Raw genomic sequence first — 15,886 nt, 5'->3', positions numbered from 1 at the left:
TCAGACTTCTCTGGCTGCATGCTTCTTCCAGGCCAGTGACTCACGAGGTAATAAAACAATGATCAGAATATCAGCCTGGGAATTTGAACCTTCTAAGCACCAATCAGTAATGGCAGTGGAATCCTTTACACACATACCTGTAGTAGGCTTGGGTGGACCATCTGTGAGAAAATCACAAAGTTTATTCAGAAACGTAATTTTCTTACTTAGTATTATTTATTGAAAAAAAGACATGTCTATAGTCTCAAAAACTATAAATAAATACAGAAATATAGAATGAAGATACAAAAATAGAATAAACTGACTGTCTAACACCCAGATGTACTACTCAAAAAACAACCCTCCCCCTATGTAATGGAGACGAGGTAGGAGGAAGGTGCCTGTAGTCTAAATTAGGAGAACATCCTAGGGTGACAATGCTTCTCCTTATTGGATACAAGGCAGTAAGTGCGTGTTGTCACCCTTGGACAGGGAGTGTTTTTCTGACAGCACCAATCAGTAGCGGCAGTAGAATCCTTTACATACTTTAAAAAGGGGGATTTTGGGGAATAAATATCCAAAAAGGATTACTCCATGTGCTTCATTTTTTTTATTTATGAGCATTCATCTATTGATGGAGGTGAGAGATACAGTGGCGGCTGATCATACGAGGCCCACTCCGCCCCCCATCCATGCATCCGGCCCCCTAATCTACATGCAGGGCGCCAGACGCATGGAGTTCAATGGGGCTTTTCTTTTCGTTAGCCATGTGATTAGAGCCAGAGCCTCTCACAGGCTAAAAAAAAGGGTGGGCTCGGGGCGCAGAGCAGTGCGCCCCCCGAGTCCACCCAGTTGTGTGACAATAGCGAATGAAAATTCACTATTGTCACACGGATCCTCCTCCTGGCCAATCAGGAAGCGGGTTTTGAGACCCGTTTCCCTATTGGCCGAAAGGAGAAGCCATGGCATTGGGCATGGAGGAGGAGGAGGGAGGAGGCGCAGAAGACGGGGAGGAAGCCGAAGCTGCCGCTGCCTGCTGTTGCATCCAGGCAAGGTGAGTGAGCGGGGGGGGGGGCCTGTCTGTCCTCTCCTCTCCTGTCTCCCCTGTCTCCCTGTGGTCTGGGGGGGGGGTATGGTGTGCGGCCTGGTGTGGTCCAGGTGGGTGTATGGTACGGTTGGTCTGCCGCCCCCCTCCCGGTCCATGGAGCCCCAGCCACCACTGGTGAGATACCAGGTCATCATCTAATACTGTCCAAGGCTTTATTTTATGCCAATCTGGTGAGTTTGCTTCCTGAAGGGGAGAGGAAGTATGGCTACTTTTAAAAGACTCTTGGTTGTGCATTTCCAAGATCAAAACATTCAGGGGTATGGGAAATGAATACGTCCACACACACCTACACAGATTGAACTGGATGGACTATTGTCTTTATTCAACCTCAACTACTATGTAACAATGTAACTATGTGGTGTGGTGAAAGTGTCACAAGCTTGGGGTAACCTGGATCACTTCCAGACAACTTATCGGTGTTACCAACCTCCGAACACCATTGGTCATGCGGTGGACTCTTATGCTAATTGTTCACGTGTCATTTGGACATGTATTTAGATGCACAGACTTTTGAGCGCTGCTGGTGCTGGTGTCATTTATTAATTATTTTGCAGCAACTTTGCTTTGTTTAATATTGATTGTTTGATAGTGACAGCTGATGTCTAGATTACTATTTTTTTATTACTATTACAATTTAGATATTTACCTAGTATGGCGCTGGGTGTGGTTACACAGTTTAACTGTCTCACCATTTATTTTCAGAATCCTTTACATACCTGCAGTAGGCTCGGATGAACCATCTGTGGGAAAATCACAAAGTTTATTAAGATTTTTTTTTTTATTACGTATTAATATAGCTATGTTAGGCCCCTTTCACACGGGTGCACCGCCCGACGGAGTCCGTTCTGCTCAGCTGGGGATTGATCCGCCGATCCCTGCTGAGCAGGCGGAAGGCAGCCCCGTCTCCGCTCTGTGTGCAGAGACGGAGCTGTCAGATCCCCTCTCTCCTCTATGGGGGAATCGGATGAGAGAGGACCGCCTGCCCGATCTCATCCGATCTGATCCTCCAGACACATGGAAAATAGGGATTTCACGGACAGGATCCGATCGGATAGCAGCAGGTGTCAGCGGAGATGTCTCCGCTGACACCCGCTGCCCCATAGGGATGCATGGAGGATCCGATCAGGTCCACCTGAAAAACTGACAGGCGGATCGGATCGCCCGTGTGAAAGGGGCCTTAAAAAAGACATATCCACAGCCCCAAAAACAAGTAACAAATACACAAAATATTGAAAGAAGGTAAAAATTAAAAAACTAGGGCGAGCGTGCAACGCCGCCGGCTCGCTCCCGCCACCACTCGGCACCGGGGACTCCAATGCACGGGGCCGGCAGCGCCGATTGCTGCCTGCCACCCGCAATCGCTCCCCACTGAGAGAGAAGAACGGTCAGCTGTTGTAAACACAGCCGACCGTTCTTCTCCCTGGAATGATCATAGAGCTCCTGTGAACCTTCTACATAGGAACACAGGTCTCTATGGTCATTTCAAAAGCCCAGCCCCCATACAGTTATAAACACTCCCCTAGGCTCACATTTAACCCCTTGATCACCCACAGTGTTAACCCCTTCCCTGCCAGTGTCATTATTACAGTAACAGTGCATATTTTTAGCACTGATTACTGTAGTGATGTCACTGGTCTCCCCAAAAGTGTCAAAAATGTCAGTTAGGGGCCCGATCTGTCCGCTGCAATGTCGCAGTCCTGCTAAAAATCACAGATCGCCGCCATTACTAATATAAAAAAAAAAAAAACAATAAAAATGACATAAATCTTTCCCATAGTTAGTAGACGCAATAACATTTGTGCACACCAATCAAAATATACTTATTGCAATTTTTTTTACCAAAAATATGTCGCAGAAAATAAATTGGCCTAAAATGTTAAAAAATTTAGATTTTTTTTTTTTTTTTTGAGAATGTTATGCAGCAGAAAGTGAAACATTTTTTTTCTTTTTTCAGAATTGTCCCTTTTTTTTTGTTGTTTATAGCGCAAAAAATAAAAATTGCACAGGTGATCAAATACCACCAAAAGAAAGCTCTATTTGTGGTAAAAAAAGGATATCCATTTTATTTGGGTACAGCGTCGCACGACCGTGCAATTGTCCATTAAATTAACGCAGTGCCGAATTGCAAAATATGGCCTGGTCATTAAGGGGGCAAATCCTTCCGGTCCAGAAGTGGTTAAGGGGCCATACAACAAATATTTGTTATGTGACCCATTTACACATTAGGATAGTTCCAATTACCTTCTACCTTCAGTTTGATTATTTCACTTTTAGAAGTCAGATTATCTGCAAAAGTCACTTTACAGTGAAGTTTCTCCAGGTTGTCTTCAATGTATGGAATAAATGTGAGGTTGGAGTGGTAGGTTCTGGTCCCATCTCCATTATATATGGTGTATCGCAGTACCGTGGCTTTTATAACAATTGCTCCTTCCCAGGTTATTTTTGGAGCTTCACCAGCACATCTTCCAGGACTTTTACAGGTTAGAGTCACCTCTTTACCAGCGACAAAAGTCCCTATAGTTGAGATTTCTGGAGTGCTTGTTAAATCTGCATAATGTAAGAGTGAAATAAATTAATGGATATCTTCTTTAGCAAAATGTATTCATTCATTTATTCATGAAAATACAAGGTCTACCTATCCTCTATCACTTGGATGCTCAAAGGGTCACGTATGACCCCCGTTTTTAGCTTCATTATCTTTTAATCAGGTTCTGGTTGATGGGGGAGCATTGGACTTTTTTTTACTTTTTTAGGCCCATTGTGGTGTGTAGATGATATAACTTGTGTTTCTATCAGTCCCAGAAATTCCGAATGATGACTAGTTATTATTTAAAAGCCCACTGTAAAATATTTGACACCTTATAGGTTTTTAGGGCATTCTTCGGATGTCAGGCCTCACTGTTTATTATAAATTCTGTTCCTCCTGACAGGAGAAAATCACTGTTACCCACTTCAGCCCCGAAAGGTTTTACACCCTTCATGACCAGGCCATTTTTTTTGCGTTACGGCACTGCGTTACTTTAACCACTTAAGCCCTGGAAGATTTTACCCCCTTCCTGACCAGGGTTTTTTTTTGCGATTTTTTACTGCGTGATTTTAATGGACAATTGTGCAGTCGTGCGACGCTGTACCTAAACGAATTTGATGTCCTTTTTTTCCCACAAACAGAGCTTTCTTTTGGTGGTATTTGATCACCTGTGCGATTTTTTGATCATGTGCTATAAACAAAAAAAAAAAGCGTCAATTTTGCAAAAATAACAATATTTTTCACATTTATTTTATATGAAATTCCCCCAAAAAAATGTAAAAATCAAAATTTTTTAACATTTTCGGCCAATTTGTTTTATGCTACATATGTTTGGTAAAAAAAATCGCAAAAAGCGTATTTTGATTGGTTTGCACAAAAGTTATTGCGTTTACTAACTAAGGGAAAGATTTTTGTAATTTTTGGTGTTTTTTTTTTTAACGAGTAATGGCGGCGATCTGCGATTTTTTTTGTTAGACTGCGACATTGCGGCGGACAGATCGGACCCTTGACTGACATTTTTGTCACTTTTGGGGTTACCAGTGACATTACTGCAGTAATCAGTGCTATACATATGCACTGTTACTGCAAAAATGACACTGGCAGGGAAGGGGTTAACTGTATTGGAGAGGGAGGGGTTAAGTGTGTCCTAGGGGCGTGCTTCTAACTGTGATGGGACATGGCTACTAGTGTAAAAACAGAGATCAACGGCCCTACATAGTAGAACCGTCTGATCTCCATTTTTACACAGGGGAGAATGACAGGCGGCTTGTTTACATTAGCCGCCTGCCTTTCTCCCTTCCCGCCGAACGATCGCGAGTGACCGGTGGACATCGGGTCCACCGGTCACACGCACTGACTTGTCTCGGAACGAGCCGGGGTGGGCGCGCAGCTGAGCGGGCGCGCGCTCGCCCGCTATTGGCTCACAAGCCAGTGACAGGCTAGTGACGTTGATATACGTCACTTTGCCTGGCCGGGGCTGACCGCCGCAGTATATGTACTTGCGGCGGTCGGCAACCGGTTAACTGACAATTGTGCTGTTGTGTTGTGTTGTGTTGTGTGTTTTTTCCCCTTTCTTTTGGTGGTTTGGTTTGGTTTGATCACCTCTGCAGTTTTTCTTTTTTGCGCTATAAACAAAAAAAAGACCAACAATTTTGGAAAACAAAACAGTATTTTCTACTTTCTACTATAAAACATCAAATAGAAAAATTTAAAAAAATCAAATTTCTTCATAAATTTGGGCCAATATGTATTCTGCTACATGTTTTTGGTAAAAAAAAAAGAAAAAATCCCAATAAGTGTATTTTGATTGGTTTGCGCAAAAGGTATTGTGTCTACAAACTAGGGGATATTTTTTTGGAATTTGTATTTATTTATTTACTAGTAATGGTGGCTATCAACGATTTATAATAGGACGTTGGTACAAAAAAACAAACAGAAGGCGCCTCTAAATGCAGAAAATGAAATACTTTTATTGCCAAAGGATAAAAATGCACTTACTAGCATTAAAATAAACCAGGCTCATCAGTGGATGTGGCAAGGAATCCAGTGACAGGTGGTCCCAGGGGTGGTCCAAAGTGCAGCTTGATGGTGGAGATCCCAACCGACCAGCAGATGGGGGCCACCCTCTGCCACATCCTATGATGAGCCTGATTTATTTTAATGCTAGTAAGTGCATTTTTATCCTTTGGCAGTAAAAGTCTTTTGTTTTCTGCCCTTAGAGGCTCCTTCTGTTGGTTTTCTTTGTACCAGAGTTTGCTTCCCTCTTGGAGTTGCTGCCCTATTGCTGCTGAGACACCTGCTTGCCTGTTCTGTATCCAATCCATTGCGGACATCGACTCTGGCCAGAATCCACTATCCAGAGTGCCCTCCATCTCCTCATTCTGGTTATAGCAGGACGTTAAAATTCCGGTGGAAAAATTTTACATTAAGTGACACTTTTTTTTGGGCACCTGTGACACCAATACAGTGATCAGTGCTTAAAATATGCACTGTCACTGTACTAATGACACTGGAGGGGAAGGGGTTAACATCAGGGGTGATCAAAGGGTTAAATGTGTTCCTAGGGAGTGATTGATAACTGTGTAAGGGGTTGCTTTAATTGGGGCTAGACAGAGATCCACGTTCCTGCTTAGCAATTTATCTTCCCTTGTCACAGAACTTGTTTACATAGGCAGACCGCTGTTCTGCCTCTCTCGGGAACGATCGGCGGATCAGGTCTGCTGAACCTGCTGATTGACTCCTGCTGTGTCCAAATTTAGCGGGAGCGGGTCACCGGCCATGCGCGTGCACGCCCCAGATCATGTATCTGTACGTGATTCTGCGCACAGGAGCCGCTGCCCTGTAGTAAATGTACGTGGGGCAGTCAGCAAGGGGTTAAAAACGCAACTAAGTTGCATTTTTTTAAAAAAGGTTTAGGAGAGTTTAGAAGCATTTTGTGTTTGGGTGCTTATTTATTTCATTAGCCAGACTCTTAGGCGCATCTAGATGCACTTAGCCGTGTTTGGCGTTTTTTTATACCCAAAAGCTCCTCTCCTGAACACAGTTCTTCTACATGCAGTAGAAGGAGCTTTGACTGCCTCTAAACTACGTGTGCATGGACACATAGGCATTTATCACCAGTTTTGGACCGGAAGGATTTGTCCCCTTAAGGCAGGGGTGGGGAACCTATGGCCCGGGGGCCGTATGCGGCCCTCAAAGTCATTTGGTCCGGCCCCCCGTGCAGCTGAGTCTGTGTCTCTCAGCTGATCTGTCAGAACAGAGCCAATGCTTCCTGTATAGTTCCGGCTCTGTTCTGACAGTCTTGGTGAGTCACAGGCGGAGTGATATCAAATGCATTCCGCCTGTGACCAATACAGGAAACATCGTCTCTTCCTCCAGCGCGGTGCCACTGCTAACCAGCATTTCGCGCCACCAGCTAGAGCCAGCAGTACCAGCCAGAGCCAGCAGTACAAGCCAGAGCCAGCAGTACCAGCCTGCATTACCTACAGCACAGTACCAGCCAGCAGTACCAGCCTGAGCCAGCAGTACCCACAGCATAGTACCAACCAGCAGTACCTACAGCACAGTACCAGCCTGAGTCAGCAGTACCCACAGCAGTACCAGCCAGCTGTACCCACCAGCAGTACCAGCCAGCTGTACCCACCAGCAGTTCTTTTCAAAACTTACCACCACAAAGAGTCGGCTGCGCTCCAGACTGACCGACGCAAACCTGGAAAACCAGTTGCGAGTAGCAACATCATCAATACCAGCTAACATCACACACCTCACCAAAGAGAAGCAGTTGCAGCCATCACATTAGGGGTGAGTTAATTAAATGTTTAAACCAAATATAACAGGCACATTTTTAAGTTGATCATTTTGTACGGCCCCCAAATGATTTTATAAATATCCAAATGGCCCTTGGCAGAAAAAAGGTTCCCCACCCCTGCCTTAAGGGGTCAAACTACATTGCCTATTTGACTGTACATTAAAGTGGTTCTGAAGGCAGAAGGTTTTTCACCTTACCATTCAGAGAATCCTATGGAGGTGGACGAAGTGGCAACCTTAGCCTGGAATCCGACCAGGCCACACGTGGCCTGGTCAGGAGTCCAGGCTGAGGTTGCCACTCCATCCACCTCCATAGGATTCTCTAGATGTGCGGCATTTAGGGGCCACCACACATCTAGAGAATCCTACGGAGGTGGATGGAGTGGCAACCTCAGCCTGGACTCCGACCAGGCCACAGGTCAGAGTCCAAGCCTGGTCGGAAGTTCAGGCTGAGGTTGCCACTCCATCCACCTCTGTAGTATTCTCTAGATGTGCGGTGGCCCCTGAATGCCACACATCTAGAGAATCCTACAGAGATGGATGGAGTGGCAACCGCAGCCTGGTCTCTGACCAGGCCACACATCGGAGTCCAAGTCTGGTCGGAGTCCAGGATGAGGTTGCCACTCCATCCACCTCTGTAGAATTCTGATGTTCATGTGACCATTGTGGAAGCTTTTGTCCACCATGGGCTTCACAGCCTACACAGGTTGTGCCTGTTTATCTGCAGCCATCTGTGACCAGTTAGTTCTTTGTGTGCCACTCAGGCTCAGTGAAGAGGGGGTACACAAATGGGTGCTTCCGCATCTGCTGCTCAGAGTGCCGACAGGGGATGGAGCCCATCCTGACTCCTGCAATAGCACGAAAGGAATAGGGGTGGCCCCTGAATGCCGCACATCTAGAGAATCCTACGAAGGTGGATGGAGTGGCAACCGCAGCCTGGTCTCTGACCAGGCCACACATCGGAGTCCAAGTCTGGTCAGAGTCCAGGTTGAGGTTGCCACTCCATCCACCTCTGTAGAATTCTGATGTTCATGTGACCATTGTGGAAGCTTTTGCCCAGCATGGGCTTCACAGCCTACACAGGTTGTGCCTGTTTATCTGCAGCCATCTGTGACCAGTTAGTTCTTTGTGTGCCACTCAGGCTCAGTGAAGAGGGGGTACACAAATGGGTGCTTCCGCATCTGCTGCTCAGAGTGCCGACAGGGGATGGAGCCCATCCTGACTCCTGCAATAGCACGAAAGGAATAGGGATGGCCCCTGAATGCCGCACATCTAGAGAATCCTACGGAGGTGGATGGAGTGGCAACCACAGCCTGGACTCTGACCAGGCCCCACATAGCAGATGTGTGGCATTCAGGGGCCACCCGTATTCCTTTCGTGCTATTGCAGGAGTCAGGATGGGCTCCATCCCCTGTCGGCACTCTGAGCAGCAGATGCGGAAGCACCCATTTGCGTACCCCCCTCTTCACTGAGCCTGAGTGGCACACAAAGAACTAACCGGTTACAGAGGGCTGCAGATAAACAGGCACAACCTATGTAGGAGGATTTGTTTTATCTCTGTGTATCACCTGAGGCCATTCACTTAACTGGGTATATGTAAGGATTTACAACCACTTTAAATATGTTAAAGATCATATAAGAATTTATTGATTGGATTTACATATATTTTAAGTAACTGTCAAATTTTACACACCTGTCACTGTCAATTTGAATCTGTAATTGGCATAAGGAAAGTGGACTCCTTTGTCTTCCAGAGTGAATATGTATGAACTGTCATCCTCTGATTTTGCATCTGAAATTCTTAGAGAGCAATTTCCTTCCCACACTTCTCCAGTGAGAAAAAAACGGGGATATTTGTCTTGGGGATCATCTGGGCCATTCTTCTTAGCCACAACATTGAACTGCAGGGGATCCCCTTTTAGCCATGTTCCTTGAGCATTCCTTGATAAAGTATAAACTGTAGGGATTTGAAAAGTGCAAGGAATGTGCACACACATGTTGCGCTGCACTATGACCCTTCTTGGGACACTTAATGTAAATCCTGGTATAGTTGGTAATTTGGGTTCAAACTGTGTTTTTCCATCTGCAGAGAAAGAAAAGGGAAAGGGAAATTTAGCTTTAATTGTCTACTTTTTTTTTCTTTATGAATTTTCATTAAGTTTAGGTATACATAATCAAATATGAAAAGGTAAGGTTGTATAGAACCATACATATACACCAATCAGCCATAATATTTGCTAAAACAGTCCTGACCCATTGAGGCATGGGCACCAAAGTAACATCCACATGAATAGCGCGACCCAAGGTTTCCCAGCAGAACATTGCCCAAAGCCAGGGCTGTAGATCATTTTTTTTCCTGGGGGGGGGGGGTTTCAACCTTGAGTAGTCAGAGAACAATAATTAGCACGTCTGCCACACTGTGACACATTGTGGTGTGTGTATATACAGTATATACAGCGCCCCCAGCAGGTACATCTGTTAGTGAAGCAAATAGTAAACATGGCTTCAATGTCAGCTGGGCCCTGCCTGTCAGCCTCGTGGGTGAGACAGGTGGTCTTCCTAGTAGCAGTGTGGCTTCCGCAGCTGATAGCCTACACTAGGCCCGATGCTTGGGGGGGAATTTGGACCCCCCTGACCCCCCCTTATCTACGCCTCTGCCCAAAGCATCACACTGCCTCTGCCGACTTGCCTTCTTATATTCTGGTGCCATCTCTTCCCCAGGTAAGTGATGCACACGGCCATCCATATGATGTAAAAGAAAACGTGATTAATCAGACCAGGCCACCTTCTTCCATTGTTCCGTAGACCAGTTCTGATGGTCATGTGACCATTGTGGAAGCTTTTGTCCACCATGAGCTTCACAGCCCCATTCACAACAAACTGCGATGCCTATTTTTTTTTTTCTGCTTTCACCACATCAGCTTCATGCACAATATGTTCACTTGCTGCCTAATATATCCCACCAATTTTCCAAAGCTGTTGTAACAAGATAATCTCTTTACCTGTCAGTGGTCTGTCGGGGTTATTGGGGGTTGATTAAAATAATAATAGGTAAAAAGAAAAATGATTTTAAAAGCCATGTGTATTTCATATTATGCATAAGAGATTCTGAATGGTGCTGCCTGGCGTCCATCTTTTTTTTTTCAGGGTGAAACAAAGTTCATATATGTATTCTTGCAAAATGTCTCTCACAAGCTTACAAGAGAGCATAGAATTTCAACAATAGGGTCTTATAATTTCAGCAGACATTTGTATTTCTATGTAATCGTAAATAAGATCACATTGACATCTCTATCAGATAACAGATGTTAAGGGGATGGTAGTGTCAGTCTGTCTATAAGTATTTAACAATAGACAATGGCTCAGTGTTTTTCATCATACATTTAAAGATGAACCATATAAGTTTTCATAGATACATTATTATATGTGAGAAGATATTAGCTATAATTATATCATTATATTATGTAAGGCATATACATATATATTTAGGAATATTGTATCACGTTTTAGGTTTATATTCTCATAGTAGTATCTTACTTAGACTTAAAACTAAAGTGAAAACGAATTACTTCATGTTAAGGCATGTGGTAGGAGTGTTTATATAAGAATTGCTTTGGTCTGGTTTAGTGCTCAAGGTGTCGTAAATATTCCCAAACCTAGACTATTTCTGACAGCCCTATGGCATAGTCAAATAAGTGTAGCGGGCATCCTCCCATTTACAATTGTTCATTAGTAGACTGTATAACATTCTGAAGGAACTCGGCTCCATCTAGTGGCCAAACTGCCACACTGCAGCTTGGTGGTTTTCATCAGAAGTTTCTAGTGGCCAAACTGCCACACTGCAGCTTGGTGGTTTTCATCAGAAGTTTCTAGTGGCCAAACTGCCACACTGCAGCTTGGTGATGTTCATCAGATACTACGATACCCACAATTCAGTTGGAACACCAGGGTGCATTGCTTCACCGCACAGCCTTTTGGGGGAAGCTTTATAAAGGAAGGGAGTAGCCAGGCTCTCTCTCTTGTCTCCTGACACAACAGCTAGAAGGAAGCAAGTGCTGTGGGCTGATGCTGCGGACTAGGCCTGAAGCCTGAGCCTGAAGTGACGGAGTGGAAGCATTTCATCTGCAGTAAAGGAGCCTTCCCAGAGAACCCATTGATGCTCTGCAGAGACTGGTGTTGCCCACATCTAACCACAAGCGCGGCTGGTGACAGAAATCGGAGGTGGAGAGCTCGGGAAGAAAGAGGACGTTTGGTGAGCAGGGCACATGCCCAAATCTGTTTCTCGCTTGGAAGAAAGTAACTTTAGCCGGTGCTAACTACACTTCAGATAGTACGCAGTACACTCAGCGGCCTAGTGCACCTTCCAGGAGACTAAGCATTTAAACACAAGTACATAAGGTGTCAGGGGCCTATATATGCACCACTAAGAAGATTAATACGCCCAATTACGCAGTAACATTGCGGGTGATTGTAACCTTTTTTTTTTTCACCCCTTTTGACTATATATCCTTACTTTTGGATTACAAATAGCTTGTGCACCAACGATTGCTAGCGAAGATTCCAAACCAAAAGGAAGGAACTGTGTATGGGATTCAAATAGGTTCTGCCTACCTGATACAAGAGACTAGACGTGTGTAAAGTATAGCCTGAATTGGGTAAAAGAAAGCCTATGAGTTATCTTTTAGTTGCATAAGTATACAAAAATAGCTATCTTAATCATATTGTTTATTATTGTGTCAATAACTTTATCTTTCTTAGTTGACTCTTGTGATGTCTTTTGGAGTCAACTTGTACTTTAACTCTCAGTAAAGCTACTTTGGTTAAGCAAAAGTCTGTGTGTTGCACCTTGTGTCACCCAGAGGGACTGCGGCTGGAGAAAGGTAACAAGTTATTATTACTTATTGGGGTGATATATCCTGAACTGTGTTCTCCTGTAGCCATTTGGTATTATAGTCCCATTTCGTGTCAGTTGTGCCTAGGGAGGGTTCGAGCCAATTTCAGGGGTTGGAAGGCAGGACGTAGACCCAATAATCTAATCAGCAGCTCCTGCGGGGGTGGTGCTACACGTGGGGGCTCGTCCGGGATATCTACGGTCCTGCAACAGTTCCCTCTCAGTGACAAAATCGCTGTTCGCACAGAAATGGACCCTGCCGCTGCAGCTCGGTGGTGCAGAGAAGAAAATGTCCTTATCGGCCATGGTCTTGTGATTGGAATCAAGGGAGAGAACTGGACAGAGGAATAACTACTCTCAGTTCTGAGAACATATTCCAAGGACAGGAAACTTTGGGTGATGGACATGAGGACAGATACCACCAATCAACACACCTACGCATTGTGTGAATGGAAGAAGGGGGTCCCAGATCACTTCAAGGGCACCAGCATAAAAACTATAGATCAAGTAGAGTTATTCCTGATACATCCAGAAGGTGAAGAGGAAGACCCTATACCCACTACTACAGGGGGACTGAGCACAGAAGAAAGTGCCAAAAAGGAGGGATTCAGTGCACCACCTTTGACTACCCTTAGCTCAGAACTATGCGCTGTCCTGGGGGAAATAGTAGCCAAATGTAACAAGGATCCTCCAAACTATCTGATGGCTGGATACAGGAAGCTCAGGACTTTTTCTGGGAAGCAACCTGTACCCTCAGTGGAAGATGGATTCGAGGAGTGGCTAGATAACGCTACTCAGGCCTTGGAGGAGTGGGAGATACCAGAACAGCATAAGAAGCAGAGAATCACAGAGAGTTTGAAGGGGCCTGCATTGGAGGCCGTACGCAACCTCAAGCTAAGCAAGAAGGATTGTACTGCACAAGACTATCTGGATATTCTACAAGATGTGTTTGGCCGGACAGAAAAGGTTACTGAACTTCTTTACCAACTGGAGCACTGTTACCAGAAGGAAGGAGAAAAACTGTCTGAATTCATCGGGCGTCTGGATAGGATCATACATCAGATTCTGTTAAAAAAAGGGTTGGATCCCCGGAAGGTGGATGAGACTCGAGCACAACAGGTGCTGAGGGGAGCTCAACCTCTAGACCCTATTGCTATACTGTTGCGAACTCGCCAGGACGGTGGCATCCTGGAGTACCCTGATCTGATCAGGATGGTCCGGGAAGAAGAGGTCATGTTGGATAACAAAAGGAAGAGCCAAGAACGGGAAACAACCGCCCGAGTTAGAGTGATAAGTGCGGAAGAAGGCGACTCACAAGTTGAGCTCTTAAAGACTCAGGTGTCACAGCTAATAGAAATGGTATCCATCCTGAACAGTCAGGCATCTGCTCTATCTAATAGAAACACAGAAGAGAAGCCTGCTAAACACCCTAGTTCCAGTGTTGAACCAGAACAGAAACCTAGGAGGCCGATAACCTGTTTCAATTGTGGAGGGGTAGGGCATGTCAGAGGAGTATGTCCCAGTCCAGAGGAGGCTGCCTTCAAACACCGCAAGCCGGCGGAAAACTTCAGAGGGCTCCGGTGAAGGAGTCAACCGGGCGCCCAACAGTTTTAATGGACTCCAAGAGATCCCTTAAATTTAAGAGCCACAGTCAGGGAGTAAGGCCCTCTTTAAATGCCTCTCATTCCACGACTTGGGCCGATAAGAGGCGGGAAATCAATGCACACCAGGCCCAGGAGGAGATGAGGCCCGGTAGAAACTCAAAAAGGAAAGGAGTACGGGTGCAGGTAGCTGAGCCCGGCAGAAGGGCTACTCCAAAAGAATTTCCTGTCAAGCTAGTGGGGCCTTCCCCTGTAGTCTCAATCCAAGTGGAAGGAATTTATACAAAGGCTTTACTGGACACAGGAGCCCAGGTGACTCTCCTGTATAGGGATTTCTACGATAGACACCTCAAACATCTGCCCCTGCAGAGGCTGGAAGACCTGGAGATATGGGGTATTGGAACACAAAGTTTTCCCTATGACGGGTATTTGCCAATCAAATTAACTTTTGACCCCTCCTTGGCCGGCAAAGCTGAAACCTTCGATACTTTAGCAGTGGTATGCCCTCGCCCACCAGGGGCCAATAAGAGTTCCCTCATTATAGGGACCAACACTGACCTAGTCAGGCGATTGCTGACACAACTAGTCCAGGGACAGGATGCCCCAACTCTGAAAGTTCATCCCATGTTAAGGCAGGCCTATCAACGTCTAGGTCTGGAACAGAAGGCCCCTGCCGAAGGAGTTGGAAAGATCTGGAAGCTGGATAAAACAGAGAAGGTGTTGCAGCCGGGAGAGGTGACCTGCTTGAGGGCTTCTGTCAAGCTCACTTGGAAGCAGCCAGGCCCTTTCATGGTTCTTGAATCAGGCCCATCGGAGGCACAGAAAGGGATAGAAGTGATCCCCGAAGTGATCCCATTGAAGGCATTACAGAAAAGTCATGGGAAGGTTTTGGTGAGTGTCAGAAATACTGCTACTACTCCGGTGAAGGTGCCGGCCAGGGTGCTGTTGGGCCAGGTGAACCCGGCCACCCCAGTTGCCCCATCAGATTTGAAGAGGGAAGACGGGGGCGAAATCACCATAGAGGAGCTCTGCTCTGGAAATACGGCCCTCCCACCGGAATGGAAGAAGAGAGCCAGGGCCCAACTGATTCGATGGAAAGAAATATTCTCTAGAGATGAATTCGATGTGGGGTGTGCAAAGAGTGCCACCCATAATATCCGTCTACATGAAGATAAACCCTTTCGGGAGAGAGTCCGACGGGTTCCCTTGGGTGACTTAGAAGATCTACGGGAGCAGTTGGGGGAACTCAAGAGAACAGGGATTATTCGAGAATCCAGGAGCCCGTACGCTTCTCCAATAGTGGTAGTCCGGAAGAAAACTGGGTCCCTGAGGCTCTGTATCGACTACCGAACACTGAACAGAAGGACTATTCCAGACCAGTATACCACCCCCCGGATTGAAGACGCTTTACAAAGTTTGTCAGGGGCCAAGTGGTTCAGTGTGATGGACTTGAAGAGCGGATACTACCAGATCCCCATGAACCCTGAGGATAGGGAGAAGACAGCCTTCATCACCCCCGTGGGGTTCTTTGAGTTTAACCGCATGCCTCAAGGGTTGTCAGGAGCCCCAGCCACCTTCCAAAGACTGATGGAGAGAACTGTTGGAGATATGAACCTGATAGAGGTACTGGTATACTTGGATGATATTATTGTGTTCGGCAGAACCCTAGAAGAGCATGAAGAGAGGTTGGAAAAGGTCCTAAAGAGGTTATATGAAGAAGGCCTGAAACTTTCTCCAGAGAAGTGCCAGTTTTACCAGTCCTCGGTCCATTACCTGGGTCACATTGTGTCTGCAGAAGGAGTGTCCACCGACCCAGAGAAGCTGGATGCTGTTACTTCCTGGCCGAGGCCCACAAATGTGACTGAGCTCCGATCATTCCTGGGTTTCTGCTCCTATTACAGGAGATTTGTGGAAGGGTTTGCCAAAATTGCCCGACCCCTCAATGAATTACTCAGAACCGAAGGGGAAGATGA

At 45.8% G+C, this 15,886-nt stretch overlaps 1 protein-coding gene across 1 annotated transcript in view; it reads right to left on the bottom strand.

Annotated features, from left to right (window-relative positions):
• LOC309568988 (sialic acid-binding Ig-like lectin 8) overlaps nucleotides 1-15,886 on the bottom strand; it is a gene marked incomplete at its 3' end in the record, with an annotated part of 28,105 nt that continues 12,219 nt past the window's right edge. The window contains exons 3-5 of the mRNA XM_082274751.1: nucleotides 9,115-9,504; nucleotides 3,329-3,634; nucleotides 1-161 (exon numbers count right to left, since the gene is read on the bottom strand). Of these exons, the coding sequence (XP_082130877.1) occupies nucleotides 1-161; nucleotides 3,329-3,634; nucleotides 9,115-9,504 (857 nt within the window). The remainder of the gene's footprint in view (nucleotides 162-3,328; nucleotides 3,635-9,114; nucleotides 9,505-15,886) is intronic.

The sequence above is a fragment of the Pelophylax lessonae genome, assembly GCF_965119305.1.
Source record: "Pelophylax lessonae genome assembly, chromosome: 12".
Taxonomy (NCBI): Eukaryota; Metazoa; Chordata; class Amphibia; order Anura; family Ranidae; genus Pelophylax; species Pelophylax lessonae.
The sequence above is the reverse complement of the archived record's forward strand: the minus strand, read 5'-3'. Positions and strand labels throughout refer to the sequence as shown.